Source organism: Myxocyprinus asiaticus, chromosome 50 (assembly GCF_019703515.2).
Source record: "Myxocyprinus asiaticus isolate MX2 ecotype Aquarium Trade chromosome 50, UBuf_Myxa_2, whole genome shotgun sequence".
NCBI lineage: Eukaryota > Metazoa > Chordata > Actinopteri > Cypriniformes > Catostomidae > Myxocyprinus > Myxocyprinus asiaticus.
In genome coordinates, this window is record NC_059393.1 from 20,637,038 (window position 1) to 20,664,889 (window position 27,852).

General features: G+C 38.7%; 1 protein-coding gene across 2 annotated transcripts in view; it reads right to left on the minus strand.

The window, feature by feature from the left end:
• LOC127438771 (alpha-1,6-mannosylglycoprotein 6-beta-N-acetylglucosaminyltransferase A-like) overlaps positions 1–27,852 on the minus strand; it is an 81,401-nt gene that overhangs the window by 37,234 nt on the left and 16,315 nt on the right. For both annotated transcript variants that reach the window (XM_051694616.1, XM_051694617.1), the window contains exons 2-3: positions 20,172–20,600; positions 11,327–11,494 (exon numbers count right to left, since the gene is read on the minus strand). In XM_051694616.1, the coding sequence (XP_051550576.1) occupies positions 11,327–11,494; positions 20,172–20,412 (409 nt within the window). In that variant the 5' untranslated portion in view covers positions 20,413–20,600. The remainder of the gene's footprint in view (positions 1–11,326; positions 11,495–20,171; positions 20,601–27,852) is intronic.

The window sequence follows — 27,852 nt, forward strand, 5'->3', positions numbered from 1 at the left end:
AAATGTATATTTTGTGTTTTACAAATTAATGCATAGTAAAAATGTGTAAACTTAAGCTATGTTTAATAAGTCAAGTTTTAGTGGGCCTGGGTAGCTCAGCGAGTATTGACGCTGACTTCCACCACTGGAGTCGCGAGTTCGAATCCAGGGTGTGCTGAGTGACTCCAGCCAGGTCTCCTAAGCAACCAAATTGGCCTGGTTGCTAGGGAGGGTGGAGTCACATGGGGTAACCTCCTCGTGGTTGCGATTAATGGTTCTCGCTCCCAATGGGGCGCGTGGTAAGTTGTGCTGTGGATCTCCGCGGTGTCATGCACAACGAGCCACGTGATAAGATGCGTGGATTGACTATCTCAGAAGCGGAGGCAACTGAGACTTGTCCTGCGCCATCCGGATTGAGGTGAGTAACCGCGCCACCACGAGGACCTACTAAACGGTGGGAATTGGGCATTCCAAATTGGGAAAAATAAAATAAAATAAATAAATAAATAAAGAGTTTTACATTAACATTTTAAAAGCAAAGTGCCTAATTTTAAGGATGTCAATTATGACTTAGGAGGTTTGGACATTTTTCTATTATTCATAATTTTTGACAATAGCTTATTTTTTGTTTAATTTGCCTTGTTTAGCTGTTTTTGCACAGCTCAAACATCCATTACATAAAAAAACGTTAAAAAGATTCATAAAGCAAAAAAAAAAAAAGATGCAGCATGCATAGTTCAAACTTCACCCCTAAATTGCCCTTTACGGCCAAACAAACTCAATCTATCCACACTTTTTCCTTTATCTCTATTTCTGTCGAGCCATCAAATTATGCACTTTCCTTCCTTCTGCGAAGCTACTGATAAAAATATAGTCAATAGCAATGTCCACAATGGGCCTGAAAGGACCTTGGACCATGACTGCTTTTTCACAGATTCAAAAGAAACAAATCTTTGGGTACATAGGGTGCTGCTGTTTTAAAGTAAACACTCGGGAGGCGAGTTGACCGTGCACACATAATTTAGTGTGCAAGCAAACGTGTCTCTTGTCCAATGCAAACACACACCCACACTCCGCATACAATCTGTGATCCAAGTACAGACTTTTACACTTATATGGATGCAGTTGATCTAATGATGAAATGCACCGCCTGATGTTTTTTTCCTATCATCTTCTGCCGTCTGTATTAGCTATAGAGCACAGAGGAGATTACCAGAATCCAAAGACGTAGATGGGGGAAGTGTATGTGTGTGGTTCTTAGAGTCTGCAAGCTTAAAGCTTAATCAAAAGGCTTTGTTTTCAAAGGATATGGGCTGAAATATACCAGGAGTGGAATGAGACAAGAGGAGACGAGACGAGATAAAATGAGATGAAAGAGACAAGTGAGAAGAAGGGGAAGAGGAGATGAGACAAGAGGACATGAAGGGAGAGAAGGGGATATTAAGAGAGTGGAGAGAAGAAGAGGAGACAAAAGGAGGTGAGATACAATGAGACAAGTCCAGAGAAAAGGAGATGAGGGGTGAGATAATATGAAATGAGAAGGGAGGAGATGAGATATAAGGAGATGTAAGATGTGACAGGACAAGAGAACATAAGAGACAAAATGAGACAGCGGAGAAGAGATGAGACAAAAGGAGATGAAGTTAGATGAGGAGAGGGATGATGAGAAAAAGGAGAAGGGAGGAGACGGGAGATGAGAGATGTGAGGACACAAGATGAGACAAGATGAAAGGCGTTGAGGAAACGCAATGAGATACAAAAAGAGCAGAGGAGAGATGAAAGGAGATGATGAGAAGATGAAATCAGACAAAATTAAAAGGGAGAGGAGGAGATGAGAAATCAGACTAAATGAGGCTAAATGAAAATGAGGGGAGAGGAGACGAGACGAGAGGAACTGAGACGAAAGGAGATGAGAGAAGACAAGATGGGATAACAAAAAAGCAGAGAAGAGATAAAGGGATATGAGGGGGAAAAGGTCAAAATGAGACAGTGGAGAGGAGAAGAGTGGGGACAAGACAAAAGGAGATGAGACAAGATGAGACAAGAGGACATGAAGTGAGAGGTGGGGAGATGAGATGAGATGAAATGAGAAGGGGGCAGAGGAGACAAGATGAAAGGTGATGAAGAGGCAAAATGAGACAAGAGGGCAAGAAGTGAGAGAGGGGAGAGAGAAAAAAATGAGACAGTGGAGAGGAGATGAAAGGAGACAAAAGGATACATGACAAGACAAAAAAAAAGGACATGAAGTGAGAGGCAGGGAGAAAATTAAACAGTAGAGAGGAGAAAAGAGGAGACAAGAAAAGAGCAGATGAGATGAGAGGAGATAAAGGGAGACGAGGGGAAAGATGATGACATAAGAGGAAACAAGACTAAATGAAAAGGAATGAGAGGAGAAGAGAGATGAGATGAAATGAGAAGGGGGCTGAGAAGACCAGACAAAGGAGATGAAAGGAGACAAGATGAGACAAGAGGGCATAAAGTGATTAAAAAAACCAGAAGGAGATGATGAGAGGAGATAAGACAAGAGATGAGACAAATTGCGAAAGGGAGAGGAGTTGAGACAAAAGGAGAGGTGAGGAGAGGACATAAAGTGAGTTGTGGGGAGCAAAATGAGACAATACAGAAGAGAGGAGAGGAGAAAAAAAGACACAAGAGGAGACAAGGAAAGAGGTTAAATGAAATGAAAAGTGGAGAGGAGACAAAATGAGAAGACATGAAGTAAGAGGTGGGGAGCAAAATGAGGCAATAGAGAGGAGAAAAAGGAGATGGGAGAAGACAAGATGAAAGGAGATGAGACAAGCGATGAGACGAAATGAGAAGGGGAAGGGAGACATGACAAAAGAAAATGAGGGGAGACTAGATGAGAGGACATGAAGTGAGAGGGGGAGACAAGCTGAGATGAGACAACAGATTAAATGAAAAGGGGAGAAGAGAAGAACTAAAAGGACACGAGAGGACATGAAGTGAGAGGCGGGGAGATGAAATGAGAATGAAAAAGAGAGGAGACAAAAGGAGATGACAGGAGATAAGAGGAAAGAAGATGAGGCAAGAGATGACATGAAATGAGATGGGGAGAGGAGACGAGATGAAATGAGAGGACATGAAGTGAGAGGTGGGGAGAAAATGAGACAATAGAGGGAAAAAAAAGGAGACGGGAGGAGACAAGATGAGAGGAGACGAGATGAGATGAGACAAGCAATGAGATGAAATGAGAAGGGGAGAGGAGACGAGACAAAATGAGAGACAAGATGAGAGGAAAGAAGACGCGACAAGAGATGACACGAAATGAGATGGGGAGAGGAGACAAGACGAGACAAAATGAGAGGACATGAAGTGAGAGGTGGGGAGAAAAATGAGACAGGGTGAAAAAGGAGAAGGGAGGAGACAAGATGAGGAGACAAGATGAGACAAGCGATGAGATGAAATGAGAAGGGGACAGGAGACGGGACAGGAGACATGACAGGAGATATGACAAAAGAAAATGAGGGGAGACTAGATGAGAGGACATAAAGTGAGAGATAAAGTGAGAGGGAGACAAATAAGACCGTGGGTGATGAGAGGAGACAAAATTAAAAGGGGAGAAGAGAGGACATGAAGTGAGAGATGGGAAGATGAAATGAGAATGAATAAGAGAGGAGAGGAGACAACATGAGACGTGAGAAGACAAGATGAGAGGTAATGAGAAGGGGAGAGGAGACAAGACAAAATTAGAGGAGAAGAGATGAGACAAGTGGATGTCAAATGAGAGGTGAGGAGACAAAATGAGACAAAAGAGAGGAGAAGAGATGGGAGGAGACAAGATGGGACTAGAAAAAGGAGATGAGGAGGGAAGACATAAAGAGATGAGACGAAACAAAAAGTGAGAAGGCGGAGAAGGCAAGAGATGAGACGAAACGAGACGAAATGAGAAGGGGGGCAAGGAGACAAAAGGAGACATGATGAGACAAGAGAACATGAAGTGAGAGGAGGGGAGAGGAGTCAAAATGTAGAGAAGACATTATGAGATGAGAGAAGTGTGGAGGAGATGAGATGAAAAGGGAAAGAGAGGAGACGAGAGGACAAAATTACTGTAATGGGTGGGTGTTAGCCTGGTGATTTAAAATTATTTGATTTGCAAAGGCTGAATAATCTGTCTACACTCTCTCAAACACACGCTCTAAAGCCATGTTATAAAACAATGGCTGGCCGCAACCTAAATAGAACAGCACGCATTAAGAGCACATCCTGTAAACTGAACTGTCACCCTACCCAGGGAACACCAACACCATCTCTCAAAAGAGTAAGGATGTTCGTTTCGTTAACAAATTGTCAAGTTTTAAGGTCACACTCTAACAAAGAGTTTATAGCCATTTTATGAGTCACATGACACAAATAACACAACAGTGAACCAGTCACTGGAGAGAAAATACACAACTGAAGCAAACACCATCACAGTTCCTGTCAGACAGATGTTCACAGAGCCAGTGTAAACATTCAAACGGCTGTGGAGATTTAAAGAGATAGTTCACCACTAGTCATTTACTTGCCCTCACGTATTCCAAAGCCATTTGACTTTCTTCCGTGGTACACACAAAAAAATTTTGGGGGCCAAACGTTAGCCTCAGTCACCATTCACATCATTTTATGGCAAAAGATGCAATGAAAGTGAATAGAGACGAAGGCTAACCTTTGGCCCAACATCATCTTTGTGTTCCATGGAAGAAATAAATTCATGCGGGCTGTAGAGACAAATCATGCTGTTTCGGCTGAGGTCAGCATGATGTAACGTTTTGAGTGCGCTTTAATGAAATTGGCTAGCTGGGAGTGTTTAACATACAACCCAAATTTAGAGCTCAATTAGACTTTAATCAGGCCTTAATTGGGCCTTAATTACACATTAACTCACAAAGACCAGATCTGTTTCGCACACACACAAACCAGACAAATTCATCCAACGCAGAGAGATTTTTTTAGCAGGACAGTATCAAATCATGTGTCTCTATTACTACTTTGTTTTACAGCCTTTACTGCCTACGGCTGACAGATACAGAACAATTATCGGATATTTCAATTCTCTCTTCCTCATGAGGTGCAACGCATGGTGGAAACTACAGCTGTACTTTTAACACGTATACACACTGCCTTGTAAACATGCAATCTCATAAACACACACACACACACACACACACACAGATGGGCGTTATCCGTCAAACACTCATGGGACCCCTACACAACAATCATCAACCAGAGTGTGTGTGTGTCTTTAAATAAGAATGAGTGTCTCTCTTTTGCTTCAGTGAGACACATTTTGCTTGGAGACTCATCCAGGGCAATATGTGTGTGTCTCTCTCACATTAAAAAAAACACATACCAAGGGCACTTCTAATGCTGATATGGAGTATTACGAGAGTACAGTGGAGTGTGAGCGTAATCTCAGACTTCAGCAAGAGGCCAGGCAGTTTTTCTGCCAAACTGCAAGGATTTTGCAAAAGCTTTCAAATGGACGTGACCGCAAAACACACACACATTACATAGCAATCTAAATGAGGACACACCATAGAATTCTATTGTTTTTATTGATTTCTTAAATCCTTTTATAAAAGAGTTTTATGTCATGAAGAAAAGAATCCAGCTCCAAGGTGAATACATTACAAACTTTGATTTGAAGCGAAACATATTTGAAAATCGGACAAAAAGACAAATGTACAAGACTGTGTACTTAACGTCTTTCACGAGAAAGCACTGCGGCTGACCTAAAACGAACAAAATTAATATTTGTTGATTATAAGTATATAAACAATTTATTTTAATTTAATAGCAACATGATTGCATTGTTCATAGTGTGTCATGGAAGTGGGCGGTCACTGCAGAGCTCTTTTGCCGCACTTTGTTTGCCTTGACTCTCTGATTGGTGGATCTTTTCTCTTCAGCAACATGGGTAGTGTAGTTCATCACCAAGAATTATTGTATTTAACAAGATTATTATAAAGTTGAAATAACGGAGACTGATGGCTTCAACAGAAGCTTATACCATCGATTAACAACCATAGAGTTCACAGTAGATCTATCTTTAAAGGTTCATAATTTATCGTTAAAAAAACAATTTAGTCTATGGGGAAAATTAATGGGATTTTTACTTCCGGAACCAGATGGTTGCACTCCATGTTTCACCCAAGCCCTACAGCTAACACTAACAAAGGCCTTCTGGCATTTATTTAATCCCTTTATGAAGACTTTTTCAATGTAAAGACCTCACAAAATGTTCCCACAATGTTACATGTTAAGTTTTACTATCTTTGTGGGTATAGTTGTTGCACGAGGATAGACAAACAGCACACCAAAAAAAGTACACAAGCTCTGACAGCTACAGTGTAAAAGCACTTCCAGGGGCATTTCCATACTACCCAAGAGTCATGTTCCTGGAAAGTTACCACAGAGGAAACCATATGCTTGCAAAAAAATAAATAAAATACTTCCGGTCTTGGGACGGTCAAAATCACGAGGTTTTGGAGAAAAGAGACAGTAGCACTAACCTCCCTTTTCTGAGCCACTTTTGCACTGACTTTTAAATACATAAACAATGAGCAGAATTTGGAGGTTGCATTTTTGGTTAGGGCACAGAGTAAATAAAATACTGTATGAATATAAAGACTGTGTATTGCACATAATTGTTGCTCAATGGGGCAACTGTTCAACTGTTCATGAGATGGATAGTCTGAGGGAAAAAACTGTTCCTGTGCCTGACGGTTCTGGTGCTCAGTGCTCTGTAGGGCCGTCAAGAAGGCAACAGTTCAAAAAGGAAGTGGGCTATTTTGAATTGTATATTAAAAATACAATTAAATATATTAACAGTATATTAGCATTTAAAACCTAACAAACTTAATTTTATGAAATGTTGGGGGCCTGGGTAGCTCAGCAAGTATTGACGCTGACTACCACCCCTGGAGTCGCGAGTTTGAATCCAGGGTGTGCTGAGTGACCCCAGCCAAGTCTCCTAAGCAACCAAATTGGCCCGGTTGCTAGGGAGGGTAGAGTCATATGGGGTAACCTCCTCGTGGTTGCGATTAGTGGTTCTCACTCTCAATGGGGCGTGTGGTAAGTTGTGTGTGGATCGCGGAGAGTAGCATGAGCCTCCACATGCGTAGTCTCAGCGGTGTCGTGCACAACGAGCCACGTGATAAGATGCGCAGATTGACAGTCTCAGAAGCGGAGGCAACTGGGACTTGTCCTCCGCCACCCAGATTGAGGTGAGTAATCGCGCCACCATGAGGACCTACTAAGTAGTGGGAATTGGGCATTCCAAATTGGGAGAAAAGGGGATACAAAAAAATAAAACATTTGTGAAATGTTGCTTGAAAGGTGCACTTGTACTCTCTCTTTAAAATAAATGGCAACTGGTTTGATATTTCATCATCTGCAATGTCATTCAGACATTTTTAAGTGTGGCTCAAGTGTCCTAAATACGAAAAGAAACCCAATAATAATTACCTAAATTTAAGAGCAATAGAAGTCAATGGAAAGTCCCCATTAAGATAAAGTGAGCTAGTTGCGAGACATGCACTTGCCCTCAAGCAGGCAGTTGTGTTTAGTACGACTGGTTCAGTCTGTTCTCAGGATGTGGCTTTACCATGTAGTCTCTACATGGTAAAGCCACATCCTCCCTCCGGATGCAAAGACCCGACACTAGGGACTCTCCTCACCCAACTATGGCATCTCTAGAGACATCCAGCTCTGCAAAACGGGTGATAAAACCAAACGGAACTGGGAAATGATGAGAAAATGTGTGAATCTGTGTTCTGATTTAATTAACCAATCCCAGTTCCCTATAGAGTTCTTGGAACCAAAACAAGTCATCAATGGAGTCTCATCCAGTAGTGCTTCTAGCCAAACAAATCATCTGAAAAGTTTCCGCAACAATATGATTGTTCAAGGTAATGGTGATAATAGTGTCCAGATGACAATGGCATAGGTGAATATTGGAGTCCAGTATCATTACGTTGTAAAATCTTCCACTCTATTACTTTACAGAGTTTGTAAGTGGGTTAAACAGGTTAAAAATATATATTTCATTTCTGCATTTTCTGAAGAAAATGTGAGCTTCTAGCTAGGAAGAATGAACATTGTCTTTCTAGTATTGTTCTATTGTTTAGCTTATTAATGACACATTAGCCTTGCATCCACCAGTGGCATCTACAACCACCACGCACACAAAGAAACGGCCCTTTCTGTTTGCTAACAGTGGGTATTCTCTGTTCGGGTCTCTGCCTTTCTCTCTCCGAGGAGTCTCCAGTGCTAGTCAAGAGCCAGAACCATGCCAGCAGTGGCATTTCAGCATCGCCCAGAGACGGTAACAGACACCGTTAGCACAAACAAACACAGTCACATAGACATGCATTCAACAGGTGACACAAACACCTGGGCTGTCTTCAGTGCTGGCACGCGGAGCCGATAACCTCATAGAAAGAGAAAGCCTGGGTGAAATGCACTGTGTTTGGACAGATAACATCACAGAGCAACGGTGCAGTTTTTTTTTTTTTTTAATCGGGTGGAACCACTGATGCAGGCGTGAGATAATGTAATCTGAAAGTGAGGAAAGTGCAATTCCTCATGCATTAAGTATTAGGGATGCGCAAAACAAGTCAGTGGGTTGAAGCTGGTTTAGGTTTTAAACCCGCCCCCCAGATTGAACACATTTCATAGGTGGCGTTTAAATAAGAAATGTTCTTAAGTTAAAAAACAGCTAGACGGAGCGCAATGGAATAGAAAAGAATGCAGGGGTCTTGAAAAATGTTTTTAAAAGTTGGACTATTTTTAACTTTAAACATAATTTTTAAAACTCTGCTCATGGCGGGACATCTTGCAAAACAAATTAGCTCGGTTTGACATGGGTTTCAGCTAAAAACAAAAGACATCGTCGCCAGAATTGGCTGTCGAGCCGGTCATCGCAGTGAACTGTCAGAAAAGCAGTCATTGTGGAGAGAAAAGAGTGATATACATTCGCTGTCAGCACAACATTACTCAGTGGGGGTTTGGCCTATATAAAGCACGATGAGTCAGAAGTGATGATCGCATCCACATCTACACACATACTATAACAAACGACAGAAAAATCAGACACGCTCAACCCTTGCGAAGTAGTACAGTGGCGGTAGCATGGTACAGTGATGGTGTAATACAATTTGTACGTGCAAAAACCATTTAATTCCTGTAGTACATGTCCAAAGACCATGGTATTACTTTGGTACAGGTCTAAAAACCATGATACTTTTCCAAAAACATGGTATTGCCATGGTACATGTGCAAAAAACATCTTATTACTGTGGTGCATTTCCAAAACCCCTAGTTTTGCTGTGGTAAAGGTCCAAAAACCATGAAATCCAAAAAATCGTATTAATGATATTTCTGTGGAACACGTCCAAAAACCATGATATTAACAAGGTACTTATACAAAAATCATGGCATTACCATGGTACTTGTCCAAAAATATGGTATTACCGTAGTGCATGTGGAAAAAAAACTTTTTTTCACCGTGGTACATTTTCAAAAACCATAGTTTTGCTGTGGTACAGGTCTGAAAATCATGTCAAAAAATCATATTTCTATGGTACTGTTCCAAAAACATGGTATTACCATTCTAATTGTCCAAAAACATGGTAATACCATGGTGCATGTGCAAAAACAATTTATTACTATGGTATGTGTCAAAAACATGGTATTACCATGGTACATGTGCAAAAAAAAAAAAAAAAAAACACATTACTGTGGCCCAGTTTCAAACCCCACAGTTTTTCTGTGGTATAGGTCCAATAAACCATGATATTACCAAGGCACTTGTCCAAAAACATGGTATTACTGTGATACTTGTCCAAAAAACATGATAATACCATGGTATTTGGTATACACGCCTCATCTGGTCCAATAAACAGCTTCCCAGATGTCAGTATGGCGCACACACCAGGGTTTAACATCAAACTTCGCCCTTGCCAAGTCTAACTTTGCTTTCGTGACAGATTCAAGCATCGCTACATTAACTCTGTGCTCTGCCTGCCGACTCTCTACAGCCTGAAACAACACTACATGAGCAGATTAATAAACATGGATGTAGCAAAAAACCACAGCCGTGACTTCCGCAATCATCAAAAATGCTCCAACAGAGAAACTAAAAGAGAGAAGCCATTTATTGTCTGCTTTACAATGGTACTGTCTATTACATGATAACTTTCACCACCTCTAAAACTATTTTTCTACTGACATGATCAAGACCATGTGGGCAGAGAAAAGTAATAATAACCAATAAAATCATACCCCACATTTCAAAATTCAATCAAATCCTGACTGACAAAATCAAATCTCACCCTATATTATTTCCTGCTGAATATTCTGTTCCACTTGGAAATATGTTACATTACAAAAGACATAAGGAATGCAAATGCAGTTTCTACTACGATACTACCCACAACAGTAACAGAGTCCTTTATTAAAGCAAATATTGGCAATAAAAGTACAAATGGTCTGTTTTCTCTCAATGTCGTTAATCATCACAGACTTGAAGGAAAATCACTAGGTTTCAATAAAGAGGGCAAGAGGGGCCTGGGTAGCTCAGTGGTAAAAAACGCTGGCTACCACCCCTGGAGTTCGCTAGTTTGCTAGATCCCAGGGCGTGCTGAGTGACTCCAGTCAGGTCTCCTAAGCAACCAAAGTGGCCCGGTTGCTAGGGAGGGTAGAGTCACATGGGGTAACCTCCTCATGGTCGCTATAATGTGGTTCGTTCTCAGTGGGGCGTGTGGTGAGTTGAGCGCGGATGCCGCGGTGGGTGGCGTGAATCCTCCACACGCGCTATGTCTCCGTGGCAACGCGCTCAACAAGCCACGTGATAAGATGCGCGGGTTGATGGTCTCAGAAGCGGAGGCAACTGAGATTCGTCATCCGCCACCCGGATTGAGGCGAATCACTACGCGACCACGAGGACTTAAAAAGCGCACTGGGAAATAGGCATTCCAAATTGGGTGAAAAAGGGGAAAAATCCGATAAATAAAAAATAAATAAATAAAGAGGGCAAGAACTGTAAAAGAAAACCATGTGTGTGTGTGCTGTGCAAGCAAGAGTGGGTTGTGAAGTGTGAAGAAGGTCCGTAGAGAACCACAGACTTTAAATAGGCAACAGTCAAGGAGAAATAAGGAAGATATTTTTATGCCTATGAGAGTATACTACACTTTCACCAGGATTTGTCCATCTAAAAAATGAATTAATCTTCAAAGAGGTAAAAAAAACAAAAACAAATACCATTATATTCAACATAAAAACATTCACGGCCAAATGTGAGGCGTGTCATGTAAATAAGGAGAGAAAACGAGTAAAGCCTCCGTACCTGCCACGTTCACTTTCTCTGGGGTCACCAGGTTTGGTCCAGGGCTCCCGGTTCCATTTGTCAGGTTCGTTCCGGTGCCGTTGTAAATTATATTGTCCACTTTCGACTCCAGCTTTGATAATCTCTGCATTATATTATCTAAAAGAACAGCCAGAGTCTTCTTTAGATCTACACAACAAACAAACAAAGACAGAAGATTAGCTAATATATAAAATAGAATAGAACAGAATGTATTGGTGACTATATCAGTATTAGCCAATATAAGTTTGTTAATCATTAATGATAATTTCATCATGAGAGAGATTTTGAAAAGGTGCTTTTTATGGATGTTTCCCGCCAAAAAGCCAGACTAGCTTGCGAATATATGAAATTAGCGTAACAAGCAACAGAGATGTTGAAAAGGTACATTTTCGGTCACCTCCCACCCAAAACGCCAAACTAGCTTGTGAAAACAACATGAAATTAGCATAGCAAGCAAACAGATGTTGAGGAGGTGCGCTTTTGTTTTTTTTTTGGCTAGCTTGCGAACATAAATTCAACGTAGCAAGAAGAAATGTTGAAAAAGTGCATTTTTGGTTGTTTCCTTCCCAAAATGCCCAGAACGCCAAATCAGCTTGCGAAAACAACATGAAATCAGCGTAGCAAGCAAAGGTAGATTTTTGGTTCTTTCTCCCCTAAAACCCCATTCCTTTTCCCTAAACTTCTGGTTGTGCGCCCCTGCTGGCTCACTTTTTACAATCCAATCAATTCGATGAACACAATTAAGTCCCATCCTACAATGTTTCTTGCTGAATGTCCTGTTTCACTCAGCAATATGTCACATTACGGAAGTTAAATGCATTGCGAATGTCTTTAACAAATAATTTCAGTTGTATTGTATAGCCTTCCTCACAGTCTCTCTCTCTCTAAAAAAACCCCTGTCCAAATCCAGTCGGATTTGCTCTGAATAAGTCAGACAGATGGTGACGAGCAAGTATAATCCATATCTCTATGTCAAAGGATGCCATTACCCACACAATGATGATGATGTCCTGATATCATCTCGTTCACCAGGACTAAATCCTGAGAGAACAGAACAGCCTTCATGGGCCGCAATCGCTTAACTTTGCCTGACCTGATTCACACTGGAAAACAGTAATGTAAAACTACATGACAATGTTTTTGGTGCACAAAACCTCAACTAACATAAGATGAATAGGGAAAAAAACAAATGTTACAAAAGTGAAGAATATGACCCCTTTTAAAGCAATATGTGGGTATTTTCTGGGAAAATGGAAACTCTCCAGATCGTTTTCAGTGTTTTAAGGTGTATACCACACTAACCTCAAACAAGCCTTTGAGGAACAGCATTGCCCTATTGTTGGTAAAGAAGGCACACTAAATATATATTGACATGAACGGCAATAACAATAGTAAGGCAACCTTAAGATGGGTCTTCCTGGGTCTAACCTAGATCTTCAAAAGAGGAGAGCTCTTGGCCCTGGCCCGGAACATTTCATTTTCAACATAAAATAGCATAATTTATCAAATGAAGTGCTTCCATAAAGATTCTCACAGCATAATCCAAAACACAACATGGGAGTTATTTTTGTCAAGTAAAGTGCTGCACAAAGTATAATTGAAAAGATTTTATCAGCAGTATTGTGGTTATATTGCGGTTTAATAATCACACTAGGGCATATCCCGGTTTTAATTTGATCAAATGTGCATTCAAACATTCATTTTTATCCCAAATATCAATTCCATGACATTCCAAATTTTATCTACTGTATCGTTGCCATCTCTCAAGAAAAACTAGATTCCTTAACCAGGCGATGAACTGATTGAATTCCACAGGTCAAATGGAACAGCTCAGGTTGAGACAGATATCTCATCTTACAATGAATCATGAACAAAGCAAGACTCCTCAAAGCAGGCTCAGAGCCAAACCACAAAGAAATAAAGACCAACTACAAGTGCTTACTTGACAGATGTATTAATTCTAGTCTGTTTAGGAAGAGTAGGAAGAGAAATGATGGATGGAAAATGTGTCATTTGTGATTATTTAAATGGTGTGGTAGACTGAATGATTCGAAGGACTGGAAATAGTAATAGTGATAGTAAAAATAAAAGCAACAGCAATAGTGAACAGTGGTGCTTGCCTTAGCAAAAACCACTACCAAGATATAATGCAAAAAGCTGACAGACTTCCTTTAAAAATGTCGAAAAGCCACCGAAACCAAAAAAAACTTAAAAGGTGCTTGTTTTGTTTCAGTGCAACTGAAACGCTTTCGTCTTTCCGTTGTTGAATGAAAGTACAAATAATGGTTAAATCTTTTCTCTGAAAGTTCTATTTTGGGCTAAGAAATTAAGTTCAAGCAATCACAAAACTTTCAGCTAAACTTTGATTATAAGGAACAAGGATTAATTTTATGATAGCTAATTAATATTGAGTGAGTTTAGTCTTTAATTTTTTTATTTTCTCCCCTTTTCTTCCCAATTTGGAATGCCCAATTCCCAATGTGCTCTAAGTCCTCGTGGTGGTGTAGTGACCTGCCTCAATCCGGGTGGCGGAGGCCGAACCTCAGTCGTCTCCGCGTCTGAGACAGTCAATCTATGCATCTTATCAAGTGGCTTGTTGAGCGTGTTACCGTGGAGACGTAGCACGTGTGGAGGCTTCACACTATTCTCTGCGGCATCCACGCACAACTCACCACATGCCCCACCGAGAGCGAGAATCACACATTACAGCGACCACGAGGAGGTGGCTCTACCCTCCCTAGCAACCGGGCCAATTTGGTTGCTTAGGAGACCTGGCTGGAGTCACTCAGCACATCCTGGTTTCAAACTCGCGACTCCAGGGGTGGTAGTCAGCGTCTTTACCTGCTGAGCTACCCAGACCCCAGAGTTTACAGTCTTATAATTTCCCAAAGGAGCAAAATACAATAATTTAAAAGGTGAGGAAATACTTTCAAGGCCGTAACTACTGTATGCTGCAAAACTATCAATTTAATAATTACATACCCCTAGAGAGACCAGAATTCACAATAGTGTTAGAACTTATTGCTTTATAGTGCCAAAGACCTGACTAGTTGTGCTAACATTTGCCAAGATGTGTGAATACATGTTTGTGCTTTAAAACTAACATAATTTTTTCTTAAGAAAACAAAGAACTTCAACATGATGATAGAGTTACCTCTAAAAGCATGGTCATTAATTAGTAGTATCTCCAACCTGGCGCGTTGTTTGTTGTGCTTTGATAATGTTACCTCTAAAAGTGTACGATTACATCCTACACGTCTGACATTTCACCTGCGGGAACACAAGCGCTATCAAGGTCAACTTTCCTACACGAGAAACCACAAAGCCGCGACCATTTAGCTGCGGCACAAATCTAGTTTCTACAAATAAAAAGTGATAAAGCAACAAAGGGATTTATTTTTGCTACTTTTCATGCCATTTATGTGGACTATTTATGTGGACTTCTAACAGTGCTATATAAAACTAATCACAGAATATTAATATTATATTCATAAAACTATGTGATCATCTAAAATGAACATGAACCACTTAAAAACTTGTTGTATAAAAACGATATATACACTTTGTTTTACAACAATTTCATCAAGTTCCTTAGTTGTCATTTCCACCACACAACCAACAATTTTGCACCAAATACAGTTTTTCCCAAAGTGGTTTAGCATGCCAAAGAGAGATACTGTAAGCCTGAAGGAATATAACACGAGTCATATGGACCACTTTTATGATACTTTAATGGTGTTTTATTTATTTATTTTTTGTCATTTTGGAGCTTGACAGTCCCAGTTCTCTTTTATTTTCCTTAGGTGGCCAGGATAGTCTTTTAAATTCACCTATTGAGTTGAAGAAAGTCATACAGGTTTGGAACAACATGGAACATTTTTTATCCAGAAACATCTGGATGTACAGTTGAAGTCAGAAATTTACATGCACCTTAGCCAAACACATTTAAACTCAGTTTTTCACAGTTCCAGACATTTAATCGTAGAAAATATTCCCTGTCTTAGATCAGTTTGGATCACTACTTTATTTTAAGAATGTGAAATGTCAGAATAATAGTAGAGCGTATGATTTATTTCAGCTTGTATTTCTTTCATCACATTCCCAGTGGGTCAGAAGTTTACATACACTTTGTTAGTATTTGGTAGCATTGCCTTTAAATTGTTTAACTTGGGCCAAACATTTTGGGTAGCCTTCCACAAGCTTCTCACAATAAGTTGCTGGAATTTTGGACCAATTTTGTCCTCCAGACAGAACTGGTGTAACTGAGTCAGGTTTGTAGGCCTCCTTGCTCGCACATGCTTTTTCAGTTCTGCCCCACAAATGTTCTATCAGATTGAGGTCAGGGCTTTGTGATGGCCACTCCAATACCTTGACTTTGTTGTCCTTAAACCATTTTGTCACAACTTTGGAGGTATGCTTGGGGTCATTGTCCATTTGGAAAACCCATTTGCGATTGAGCTTTAACTTCCTGGTTGATGTCTTGAGATGTTGCTTCAATATATCCACATAATTTTCCTTCCTCATGATGCCATCTATTTTGTGAAGTGCACTAGTCCCTGCTGCAGCAAATCACCCCCACAACATGATGCTGCTTCACGGTTTGGATGGTGTTCTTTGGTCTGCAAGCCTCACCCTTTTTCCTCCAAACATAATGATGGTCATTATGGCCAAACAATTAAATTTTTGTTTCATCAGAGCAGAGGACATTTCTCCATAAACTAAGACTTTGTCCCCATGTTCCCTTGCAAACTGTAGTCTGGCTTTTTTATGGTGGTTTTGGAGCAGTGGCTTCTTCCTTGCTGAGCAGCCTTTCAGGTTATGTCTATATAGGCTTGTTTTACTGTGGATCTAGATACTTGTCCTCCAGCATCTTCACAAGGTCCTTTGCTGTTGTTTTGGGATTGATTTGCACTTTTTGCCCCAAACTATGTTCATCTCTAGGAGACAGAATGCATCTCTTTCCTGAGCGGTATGATGGCTGCATGGTCCCATGTTGTTTATACTTGTGTACTATTGTTTGTACAGATCAACATGGCATTTGGAAATTGCTCCCAAGGATGAACCAGACTTGTGGGGTCCACAATTGTTTTTTCTGAGATCTTGGCTGATTTCTTTTGAATTTCCCATTATGTCAAGCAAAGAGGCACTGAGTTTGAAGGTAGGCCTTAAAATACACTACCAGTCAAATGTTTTGAAACACTTCTCACTCATTCTTTATTATCATTTTTTTTCTTCACATTTTAGAATAATAGTAAAGTCGTCAAAACTATGGAATAACATAAATGGAACTATGGGAATTATGTTGTAACAAAATCCAAAATAAATCAAAACTGTGTTATATTTTAACATCTTCAAAGTAGTCATCCTTTGTCTAGAATTTGCAGACATGTACTCTTGACATTTTCTCAACCAACTTCTTGAGGTATCACCCTGGGATGCTTTTTAAACAGTACTGAAGGAGTTCCCATCTATGTTGGGCACTTATTGGCTGCTTTTCTTTATTATTTGGTCCAAGTCATCAATTTCAAAAACTTTTTTTTTTTTAATTATATTTTAGTTTTATAATGAAATAAATTAATATGGTGGCACAAATATATTTTTGCCTACAAAACTATTTTCAAACATTTAAGCATATGCCTTCAGATCAAAAGATTTTTAAGATCATGAGAAACATTTCAGTCAAGTGTTTCAAAACTTTTGACTGGTAGTGTACATCCACAGGTACACCTCCAATTCAGTACACCTCCTATCAGAAGCTAATTAGCTAATTGCCTAAAGGCTTGACATCATTTTCTGGAATTTTCCAAGCTGCTTAAAGGCACAGTTAACTTAGTGAATGTTAACTTCTGACCCACTGGAATTGTGATATAGTCAATTAAAAGTGAAACAATCTGTCTGTAAACAATTGTTGGAAAAATTATTTGTGTCATGCACAAAATAGATGTCCTACTTGCCAAATCTATAGTTTGCTAATATGAAATCTGTAGAGTTGCAAAAAAATGAGTTTTAATGACTTCAACCTAAGTGTATGTAAATTTCTGACTTCAACTGTAAATGGTTTGACCATTGAAATGGGTGATATTTAACCATTAACAGGAGGTGGCACATTGTGAGCTCCATTTCTCTGGGATTTAATCATATAGGCCATTAAAAATCTATACAAAAAAGAAAAGTTTGTTCAAAACCAGAATCTAAAAGGATATTAAGATATATTTAATGAAGTTCTGGAGTTATAGGCACACCAACTTTGGAAAAACAACAAAAAAAGTTTATTTTTTTTCCATTTTGGATTCACCCCATTGGCGTATAATTCAACATAGGGTGCTAAAGTCAACTGATTTTAGTAACAGACCTACCACTCTCTGTGTAAAAATAAAACAACAATACTGTCACCTCTCTAAGGTTATTTTTTTGACATGTTGTTTTGCTTCGAAAATTGCTAGTCGAAAGTTGTCATTTTTACTCCCCTCTACAAAAAATTTACTAATCAGTAAATATTGATCCATGGCATTTAATATTTTTGCTTTCACAATTATTTTTGCTCATCTTTCACCAGTTAAAAAAAATATGTCAAAAATAAAACTGAGCTAGGGACCTCTCATTGAGTTGAGAAGGAATTACCTATGTGTGATTTCACTTGTAAAATAAGCTCTTTAGAGTTATTGTTTGCAAGAAGGCGTTTGGTGCGTGTTTTTGCTCCTGTGGATCGATAGTCATCCATGAGTCGTAATGAGGCCTCTCGCCCAACAAAGCGCCTCTATTAGTGGCACGAATAACTTATTGACGGCTGTGCGACTAGAGAAAGGCTAAAACGGACACCTCCACAGCTTGCTTCTGTTTAAGAACGGGCCTTTTACACTCATCAGTAAAGTCTTCTCTTCTTTAAACATTGCTTGTTATGGCTTCAGCCAATAGCTAAATTCACAGATGTGACTTTGCATGGCCTCGCTCCTCAGCTGCAGCATCAGGCCATCACGAGAGCTAAATATAGGTTGAAAACATTTACCATATCAGCCTGCTGTTTTTTATGTGTGGCGCAGAGGAATAAAAGTCGAGCTGAGAAGACAATGACAGACAGAGAGGTGAGATATGACAAGTCGTCGTGCTGCAATAGTTAAGCAGTGACAATTTATTCATCTGATATGACAAACTGACATCAGACTGACTTCTGGATGCAAATTTCAAAACTGCAGTGTTTTCTGCCTGCCGCTGTTGATTTGCTGTATCTTCCCTGCTGAAAAAAAAAAACAGCTTAAACCAGCCTGAGGTCTCCCAGCCTGGCCAAGCTGTTGTTAAGCTTGTTGGCCAACCGGTCTCCCAGGGTGACAAGTTGAATTGAGATTAAAGCGCAAATGCTGTGATTTAATTATATAAATATATAGTTTACATGTGCTGCGTGGTTCACAGTGGATTAGTGCTCTGCTTTTTCATCTCAAGCAATGTGAATGATTCTCAATGTCTGTGAAGTTTCCAGAGTATGAGTGGTCGGATTTATACATTAATTTAAAGTACGCAGCTCATCTACACTAAGATAGCAGCCTTCAGCAGGTTAATACATCACACTAGGAGATGTCATGATTTTAATTTGATTAATTGTCCATTTCAGTGTAAAAGGAGTAACAGAGCACGCATTCAAATTAAGCCGTGAGCATTTTAAAGCTGTGGCGTGTCAGTCATTTTGCACGCTGGTACCGGATAGAGTCGGTGCTTGGTACTACCAGTACTGGAGAAACACTGTTATCGTTACATCTTTTTTAATTTAGTACCGACTTGCTACCGAAGTACCGGTACTTTTGACAACACTACTGCAGACCCGTAGCCCTTTTCGACTGATATGGTTTGGGGGTGGTTTCCTGGGCCAAAGCTTGCTGGTCTCTTCGCAAGAACCGATTACTTCGGGGGCAGAGCGTGGGAAAATATTTCATCGCCACGTAAAGTTTTCCAAACAAAAACAGTAGTTACCATCTGCAGCAAGAAGTATTTCTTCACACTATAACAACAATAAAAAATCCACAAAAATATCAGACATCAAAAGCATTCAGGAACAGCGGAGAATAAAGCACTCCACTTGCGATAGATATGGTCTTCTACAGGTCTCCAAGATAAACTAGAGAGATTGCAAAGGAAAAAAAAATACGAGGAGATATGGCAAGAAATGAAGCACTCCGGTTTCAATCAGACGATTGACCAAATCATAAACAAACTGAAAAAAAAACGTAGAGTACAGGGACCATAAGAAGAAACTGAGCAAAAGCAACAGTGGATGGACTACTGATGACTTAGACTCAGATAACGAACAGCCAGCTAACTCAGTCATGCTCAAACACCAAATCACCAGTGTCCTCTGTAGCCGATCTCGGTAAGTTATTTTATTTGCCAACTTTGTTAGCTTTCCTTACACTCTTCTCATCTTACTTTGTGCATTGTTTTGTTCAGTAAGGGGTCCGTTACAGTTTATAGTACTTAGCAAATTAAGCCTCATTTAAAAATTCATACAAAATAATGTTACGTTACCAGTCATCTTGAGCACTGATGTCATCTTTAGCAATCTTGTTGAGCAATGGAATACATTTGGATTGCATTTCTCTGTATGTTTAAATATGCCGTTGAGTAAACAGGAGTAAAACACAGTGATGCACCATGCTTGTTTGTGGGCAGGTGAGGTAGTCAATAAAACTACCACGTAATTTTGTAACCCTTTACGTCACCGTTCGGTTCTCAAGTCAGTTGCAAAGCTCCGGTTTGCGTTAGGCTCCAGATTGTCCAGCACAGGCTCGGCATGAGAACCATCACCATTTTGGTGGAAAAGGGGTAATGGACTCACCGTATGCTGTCATGGTTCCCACGTAGGGTCCATCCATCACGCTTTGGTTCTCCTCAGCGAGGGCTTTGATATATCGTTTGCTGAGGTCCAATATCTGCATGCGTAGCTGCGTGCTGCTCTCGTGCGTCGCTCTTTGCTGGATGGTGAAATGCAGCAACATCATCCCCCATATGAAGCCGAAACTCACCAGGAAGAATCCCAACTTCTGGGAGGACAGCTTCCACAGGTATACAGAACCCATGGTGAGGAAGGTCGTTTGAGTGTGTGTGATTCAGGAAGGATTGAGTCTCATTGTGTCCTGTACTTGCGGCAAGAATATATAGGGGGTGTGGTCTCTACTCTTCTCTGTTCTTCCGCATAGCCCATCCCTCTTCGCTGTCAATCACACCAGAGACACTCCCATCGAATATGCCATAGCAATGGAAGACACTGGGGGGGGAAACAGATAGAAAAGTCAAAACAATGATATCAACAAGATCTTAATAAAACAATTCTGCTTAACTCTGGTGTTACACTGAAGACAGAAAGTCGTATGAGAGTAAAGGATGATGGAATTTTCATTTTTGGATGAACAATCCTTTTAAGAGTCCTGAAATAAGCCTCTTGCATTTTTGCAATACAAAGCGGACATGCTCTGTTGCAAAGCAGGGGAACGGCCTATGCAAAAAGGAAAAGCAAGACGTGTCCATTAACACGATATCAAGGTCCTTTTATCTCACAATTTAAATACTTAACGTACAGGGCTTAACACTGAGGATTTGTTTAGTGTTAAGTATTTCAGTCCTGTCAAAATATTTAATGGCCCCAGCACGAAAATTCTCGCAATTTCGACAAAACCTTATTAATGTAAGCTAGATAACTTTAACCACAACCCTAACTTTTAATGACATATTTAAATAAGCAGAATTTGCGACAACAATATTTAATACAGCGCCAAAAATTATTTTTGTAATTAAACTATTAATTAAACATTTGTGCCATTTTTTATTGCTGTTGCTGCTATTTACAAAAGCAAAAAGCCACTTGAGGCTGTGTGCTACAGTAATTTTACAATGGTTAAGGGTTTAGGATATTTAAACACATAATTTTTATTAATCTCAAATTCTTTTTTTTAATTTTATTAAATTACCCCAAGAAAGTAAAGCTTTTTAAGGCGTTTGCATGACCATATACATTGATGGGTCATGAAATACATTTAAGAAATGATAAATTATTAATATTAAAAAAAATTCTCTAAACTTTTTTCATACATGTGGTTTCAGTTGGTTCTAATTCATTAATTTAGAATACACTTAAGTGCGAATTTATTCCCGCATCATGACTCACACATGGTTAGTTCATACAGACGATTAGCTTTCTTTATTTTCAACCTGTGCTGCCTGGCAACATGACCACAATTGTGACATCATAATGGATGACCACATGACCAGGCTCTCTAGTGTTTCAAATTGTTGTGGGATTAAACAGCAAATGTTTCAAGCAATGTAACGGACCAGCAAAGGCATTTCAGTAAGGGATTAACAGCTGGAGATGGAAATATTAGCTCACCACCACTGAAAGGTTTGCAGGGAATAAAATACAAACAGTTAATTAACATGAACACAAATATACTTGTTTGCTGTAGGGCTCAGATTCAAATTCAGTCTGCGGAAGGTTTCAGTACAATATGAGGACAAAGGCTGAACACACACATTCAAATAACTGTTGACATTTGTGATATGATTGAGCCAGTGGTGAGCGTATAAATCCATTTAACAGTCAGCAATTGTTCGATGCTGTACAAAAATTCATTGTGTAATACAGTGCATTAGCCTAAATGTAGGATGCTTACTGTTGCCAAACCTCAGCAACTTTGCAAATTTATATTGAGTATGGAATGTTTGTGTGATATTTTAGCTAGAGTAAGCATATTAATGTAAGTAGCATAAGGTGTATTCATGTAGCAAACGTAAGCAAATTCATGTTGCTAGCGTTAGTATGATATTGTAGCTAGCGTAAGTGTATTTATGTAGCTAGTTTAAGCGTGATATTGCAGCTAGCGTAAACAAATTAATGTAACTAGTGTAAGCATGATATTGCAGCTAGCGTAAGTGTGATATTGCTGCTAGCGTATGCGTATTAATGTAGCTAGTGTAAGTGTGATATTGTTGCTAGCGTAAGCGTATTAATGTAGCTAGTGTGTGATATTTTAGCTAGTGTAAGCATATTAATGTAGCTAGCATAAGTGCATTACTGTAGCTAGCATAAGCGCATTACTGTAGCTAGTTTAAGCGCATTAATGTAGCTAGCGTTAGTGTGATATTTGTAGCTAGTGTAAGTGTATTAATGTAGCTAGCATAAGCGTATTAATGTAGCTAGTGTATCCATGATATTGTAGCTGGCATAAGCGTGTTAATGTAGATATTTTAAGTGTGATGTTTTAGCTAGCGTAAGCATATTAATATAGCTATTGTAAGTGTGATATTGTAGCTAGCATAAGCATATTAATATAGCAAGTGTAAGTGTGATATTGTAGCTAGCATAAGGATATTAATGTAGCAAGTGTAAGTGTGATATTGCAACTAGCATAACCATATTAATGTAGCTAGTGTAAGCATGATATTGTAGCTAGTGTAAGTGTATTAATGTGCAAATGTGATATTGTAGCTAGCATAAGCATATTAATATAGCTAACGTAAGCGTATTATGTAGCTAGTTTAAGCGTGATATTGTAGCTAGTGTATGATATTGTAGCCAGTGTAAGTGTATTAATGTAGCTAGTGTAAGCGTGATATTGTAGCTAGTGTGTGTTATTGTAGCTAGCATAAGCAGATTAATGTAGCTAGTGTAAGCATGATATTGTAGCTAGTGTATGATATTGTAGCCAGTGTAAGCGTATTAATGTAGCTAGTGTAAGCGTGATATTGTAGCTAGTGTGTGTTATTGTAGCTAGCATAAGCAGATTAATGTAGCTAGTGTAAGCATGATATTGTAACTAGCAAAAGCGTGATTATGTGGTGCATTACGTGGGACTTTTAACAATAAACAAGCCCAAAACAAACAAGGGACTCTTATTTTGAAATGTAGACTTTGCTCCGTTACAATGCTTTATATTTAAGTGTTTACCAAATATAAACTTTTTATAGCTTACATCTTCACCAGATAAAGGGTTTGTCTACATTTAATATATATTTTGCCAGATAAGATTTAACGAGAAATAAGGTTTATTGTTATTCACAAGATATGAAGCGAGAGACACGATGTATGCACTGACAGGGCACGTTTCTACATAGATGCATTTTTCTTTGCATGGCCTCTTCAATAAGAACATTTTGTTTTTAAAAAGACAAATTCTGCATTAAATTGAGGATCTAATTTCACTTCAAGAGGCCGCTGTTATACTGTAGAGCCAAGCCTTTCTAACTGTAAAAAATAAATAAAACTTCATCCCAGATTTCTGCCGATAACCAATAGTTAAAAAAAGCAACTATCGACACTGATTAATCAGTAAAACAAATATATCAATCTTCTTCTAAGTGTGATATTATATCTAGCGAAAGCATGAAATTGTAGCTAGCCTAAGCGTGATATTGTAGCTAGCCTAAGCGTAATATTGTAGATGCCAAAAGCGTGCTATTGTAGCTAGCTTAAGTGTGACATTGTAGCTAGCTTAAGTGTGATATTTTAGCTAGCTTAAGGGTGACATTGTAGCTAGCTTAAGGGTGACATAGGACACTAATCGCTAACGTGTGATATCGTTGCTAGCAAAAACGAGATATTGTAGCTAGCATGTGTGTAATATTGTAGCTAGCCCAAGCATAATACTGTTACTAACGCAAGAGTGATATTGTAGCTAGTGTGTGTTACTGTAGCTAGAGTAATACTGTAGCTAGCGTAAGCATAATCTTGTAGCTAGCGCAAGCAGGATATTCTAGCTTTTGAACCATGATATTGTAGCAAGTCTAAGTGTGATACGGTCACTAATGCAGAGTGCATTAGTAAGAATCAAGCTGATTTGCGGTTCCAGGTGTGCATACATTGCCTGTTACAGCTTCGAAAACATCTCATCCAGTCAGATTTTACAGCTGGAACTATCCCATTTGCATATACATTTTGGGCATCATTCATGACACACGACATGAAACATAAAACCATTCTTACTAAATCAGTGCAAACGACTTACACAGAAATTCATTCCGCTTTGTTTTTACACATACTGTATGTAACAAAAGCTCAAATATTATTAACATTAAAGTTTGTTTAGGGGTTACAGATCCAGGATGGTTGCTATGAAGCTCATTCAAGAATTATCATAGCCAGGCACTGTTCTTAATTCCAAGGTTTCCCGAGAGAAATGAACAAAACTACAACAAAAAGAGAGGAAAGACTTTGAACTGTGTCCCTTAACATTTACAAGGCAAAGCTTCGAATATACAAGAGATGAAGCCACATTTCTCTTTCACAAGTGTACATACACACAAAGCTGCAAGGTTTACATTTTTGGGGGAATCAATCTTCAAAAGGCTTACTTGTTGTTGTCTCTGCATATTAAGGTCAGATAGTGAGAGTATTTTTACATTGAAAAAATGATACTCAACATTTAACAAAAGTTAGCCACAAGCAGCAAATGATGCCACATCACCACCAAAAAAATAAAAAAATAAAAATAAAAAAAGGTCAAGACCTTTTTCCTTGTAAGTTACAGGTTTGCGGATCCTACTAAACCTGATATTAGTCTAGCGGGGGTACAAATAACCACCAGAGGTTTTCACACTTATATTCACCCACTAAGAGCAGAGGAACAATCACACTCATACACAAATACAGATATAACATATCACATTTCAAAATGACTGTACAAAGGCTAGTGCCCCAGAAAATGACACAAAGTCATCTGCTGCTAAAATTATATACAACAAACCTCATCTTGAAAACCAACACCTTTCTATCGATACCAATATTTATTTAGTTAGTCAACTACACTAGCTTAACCCTAGAGTTTAACCCTGAAGTGTACGGTATGTCATAAGTTTATTCACTGTCTGCAAACTAAATGTTTCTGTCAATTATTATGTAAAACATAGCTAAACAATGAATTTTTAAGAAGTTTATTGCTTGTCCACATCTTGTGCATTTTTAGGCATTGCCGTAGAGTACCATAGAAATAGTTTCCCCCCCTGTATCTACTTGCAACAGATGCACTTTCTTCTAGTTGTAGGCTACTAGCTTACAAAAATGTCAGGCTTAGTTTATTTGAAGCATTTTAACAGTGGGGAAATTCTGCTGTTCTTGGATATCCACCGTTGTTTTTATCACACTGGAAACCCTAATAAGTTGACTTGATTGAGTAAACTCGTTCCCTCAACTGAACTGAGCAATGGCATCTCCAAAACTTGTGCAATTATGTTTATTTAACTTGGTGTTCATTAAGAATAAAACCTCTATGAATTCTTAATAATAACTATTTAAATGCCCCCATAAGTTCACTTTGACCAAGGAAATAAAATTAACTAATTCAAGCACAAGGCATTGTGGGTATTTCCCATAGCCTCAATTTTGTACTCAATTTTGAGTTAACACTTAAAATCTTAAGTTTATGGATTTTTTAAGAAAAGTAAGTTCAAGAAACTTAGATATTTGAGTTATGAGCCTAAAACTTGACATTTCAAGTAACGTTTAATTAAGGCAACTTGGTTTTTCCAGTAATGACAACATGTGCAGGATAAGGTGCAATTTCAATCAAATTTTGCAACTTTTTTTAAAGCAATTAAAAGATATGTCCAAAATGGATATTTATGATTAGTAAGTTTCAGAAGCTCTTCATAAGAGTAGAAGAACTTATCGTAAGAAAAGATATCACTGTGAAAACATTTGACCCGTTCACACTACCTTGAGAAAGGCAAACGTCTGCCGTTATCTTCTACACACATGCATGTGAACAATTGCCCCTGCAAGCTTGATTACCTCCTTTACATTTGCACGACTATCGATTCACCACAGTGACATACACGTGGAGGTCTCCAAAAGTGACAGCACCATATTCAAAGAGAGACTATGGTCCGATGACATTTACTGGAATGCTTTGCATCTAACCATGTGCTGTAACTATCAAGCTGAACATTTATCTACACCGCAAACGAAGCAGCAAACGCGAGGCTGAACTTTCCTCCTCTCTGCTTAAAAATGTGTTTTTAACACTCAGACTCATTTATTTCATTGGCTCTTTGTAAGATACTTTGGTAATAATTTAAAACAAGGTTGTATTCATTAACAACTACATTAGGTAACATCAACTAACAATTACTGACATTTACTTATTTACAGTACTTGTTCATCTTGATGTTAATTTCAACATATAACAAATACATTAAAAGTTATAAATGTTAAAATTAGCTAAAGCATTATGAACTAATACCTAACCGATACCTAATGCATCCATCTTATTTAATATTTTTTTTAATTAAAAGTTGAATACATTAATATTAGTTAATGCACTATGAACTAATATCTACTGATGAATTGATACCTTATGCATTAGGCTTAATGTTAATTTCAACATATAAAAATATTACTTTAAAATGAAGTTATATACATCAACATTACTTATCTACACTTACACTAACACCTAACTAATACCAAATACATTCATCTTAAATGTTAATTTCAACAAATAAAATATATTTTTTTTATTAAAAGTTACATACGTTAACATCAGTTAATGCATAATGAACTACTACTTGACTGATGAACTGATACCAAATGCATTCATCTTATTGTTAATTTCAACATTTAAAAATAATACATTTTTAAAAGTAAGTTACATACGATCACATCAATTAATGCATTATAAAAAATAATTAAAAAAAAAACAAACTGGGGGGCCTGGGTAGCTCAGCAAGTATTGACGCTGACTACCACCCCTGGATTCACGAGTTCGAATCCAGGGCATGCTGAGTGACTCCAGCCAGGTCTCCTAAGCAACCAAATTGGCCCGGTTGCTAGGGAGGGTAGAGTCACAGATAAGATGCGCGGATCAGAAGCAGAGGCAACTGAGACTTGTCCTCTGCCACCTGGATTGAGGTGAGTAACCGCGCCACCACGAGGAACTAGCAAGTAGTGGGAATTGGGCATTCCAAAATTGGGGAGAAAATGGATAAAAGTTCAAAAAATAAAAAATTAATTAGACTTAACTGATGAACTGAACCCTAATGTATCAGCCTTAGGGAGGATGAGGAATCATTTTCACACATGAATTGCCACCACAGAGTCCTGACCTTAACCCCATTGAAAGTCTTGAAGACTTTACGGAGTGGTTCGACTCTCCCGTCAACAATACAAGATCTCGACCAAGAATTAATGCAACTCTGGACAGAAATAAATGTTGTGACGTTGCATAAGGTTGTCAAAACAATGCCATGACGAATGCACGCCATAATCAAAGCTAAAGGCGGTCCAACGTAATATTAGAGTATACAACTTTTTTTTTGGCCAGGCAGTGTACGTTCACATCAGTTAATGCATTATGAACCATTATCTGACTGATTAACCTATACCTAATGTATTAATATTAATGTTAATTTCAACATTTATAAATAATAATGTGGCAAACAACGTTACGCCAAACACCAGTCCAAGTATACAAAGATATAATCCAATTATCCAGGTGCGTTGATACAAAAATATGCAAAGGGACGGAATGATG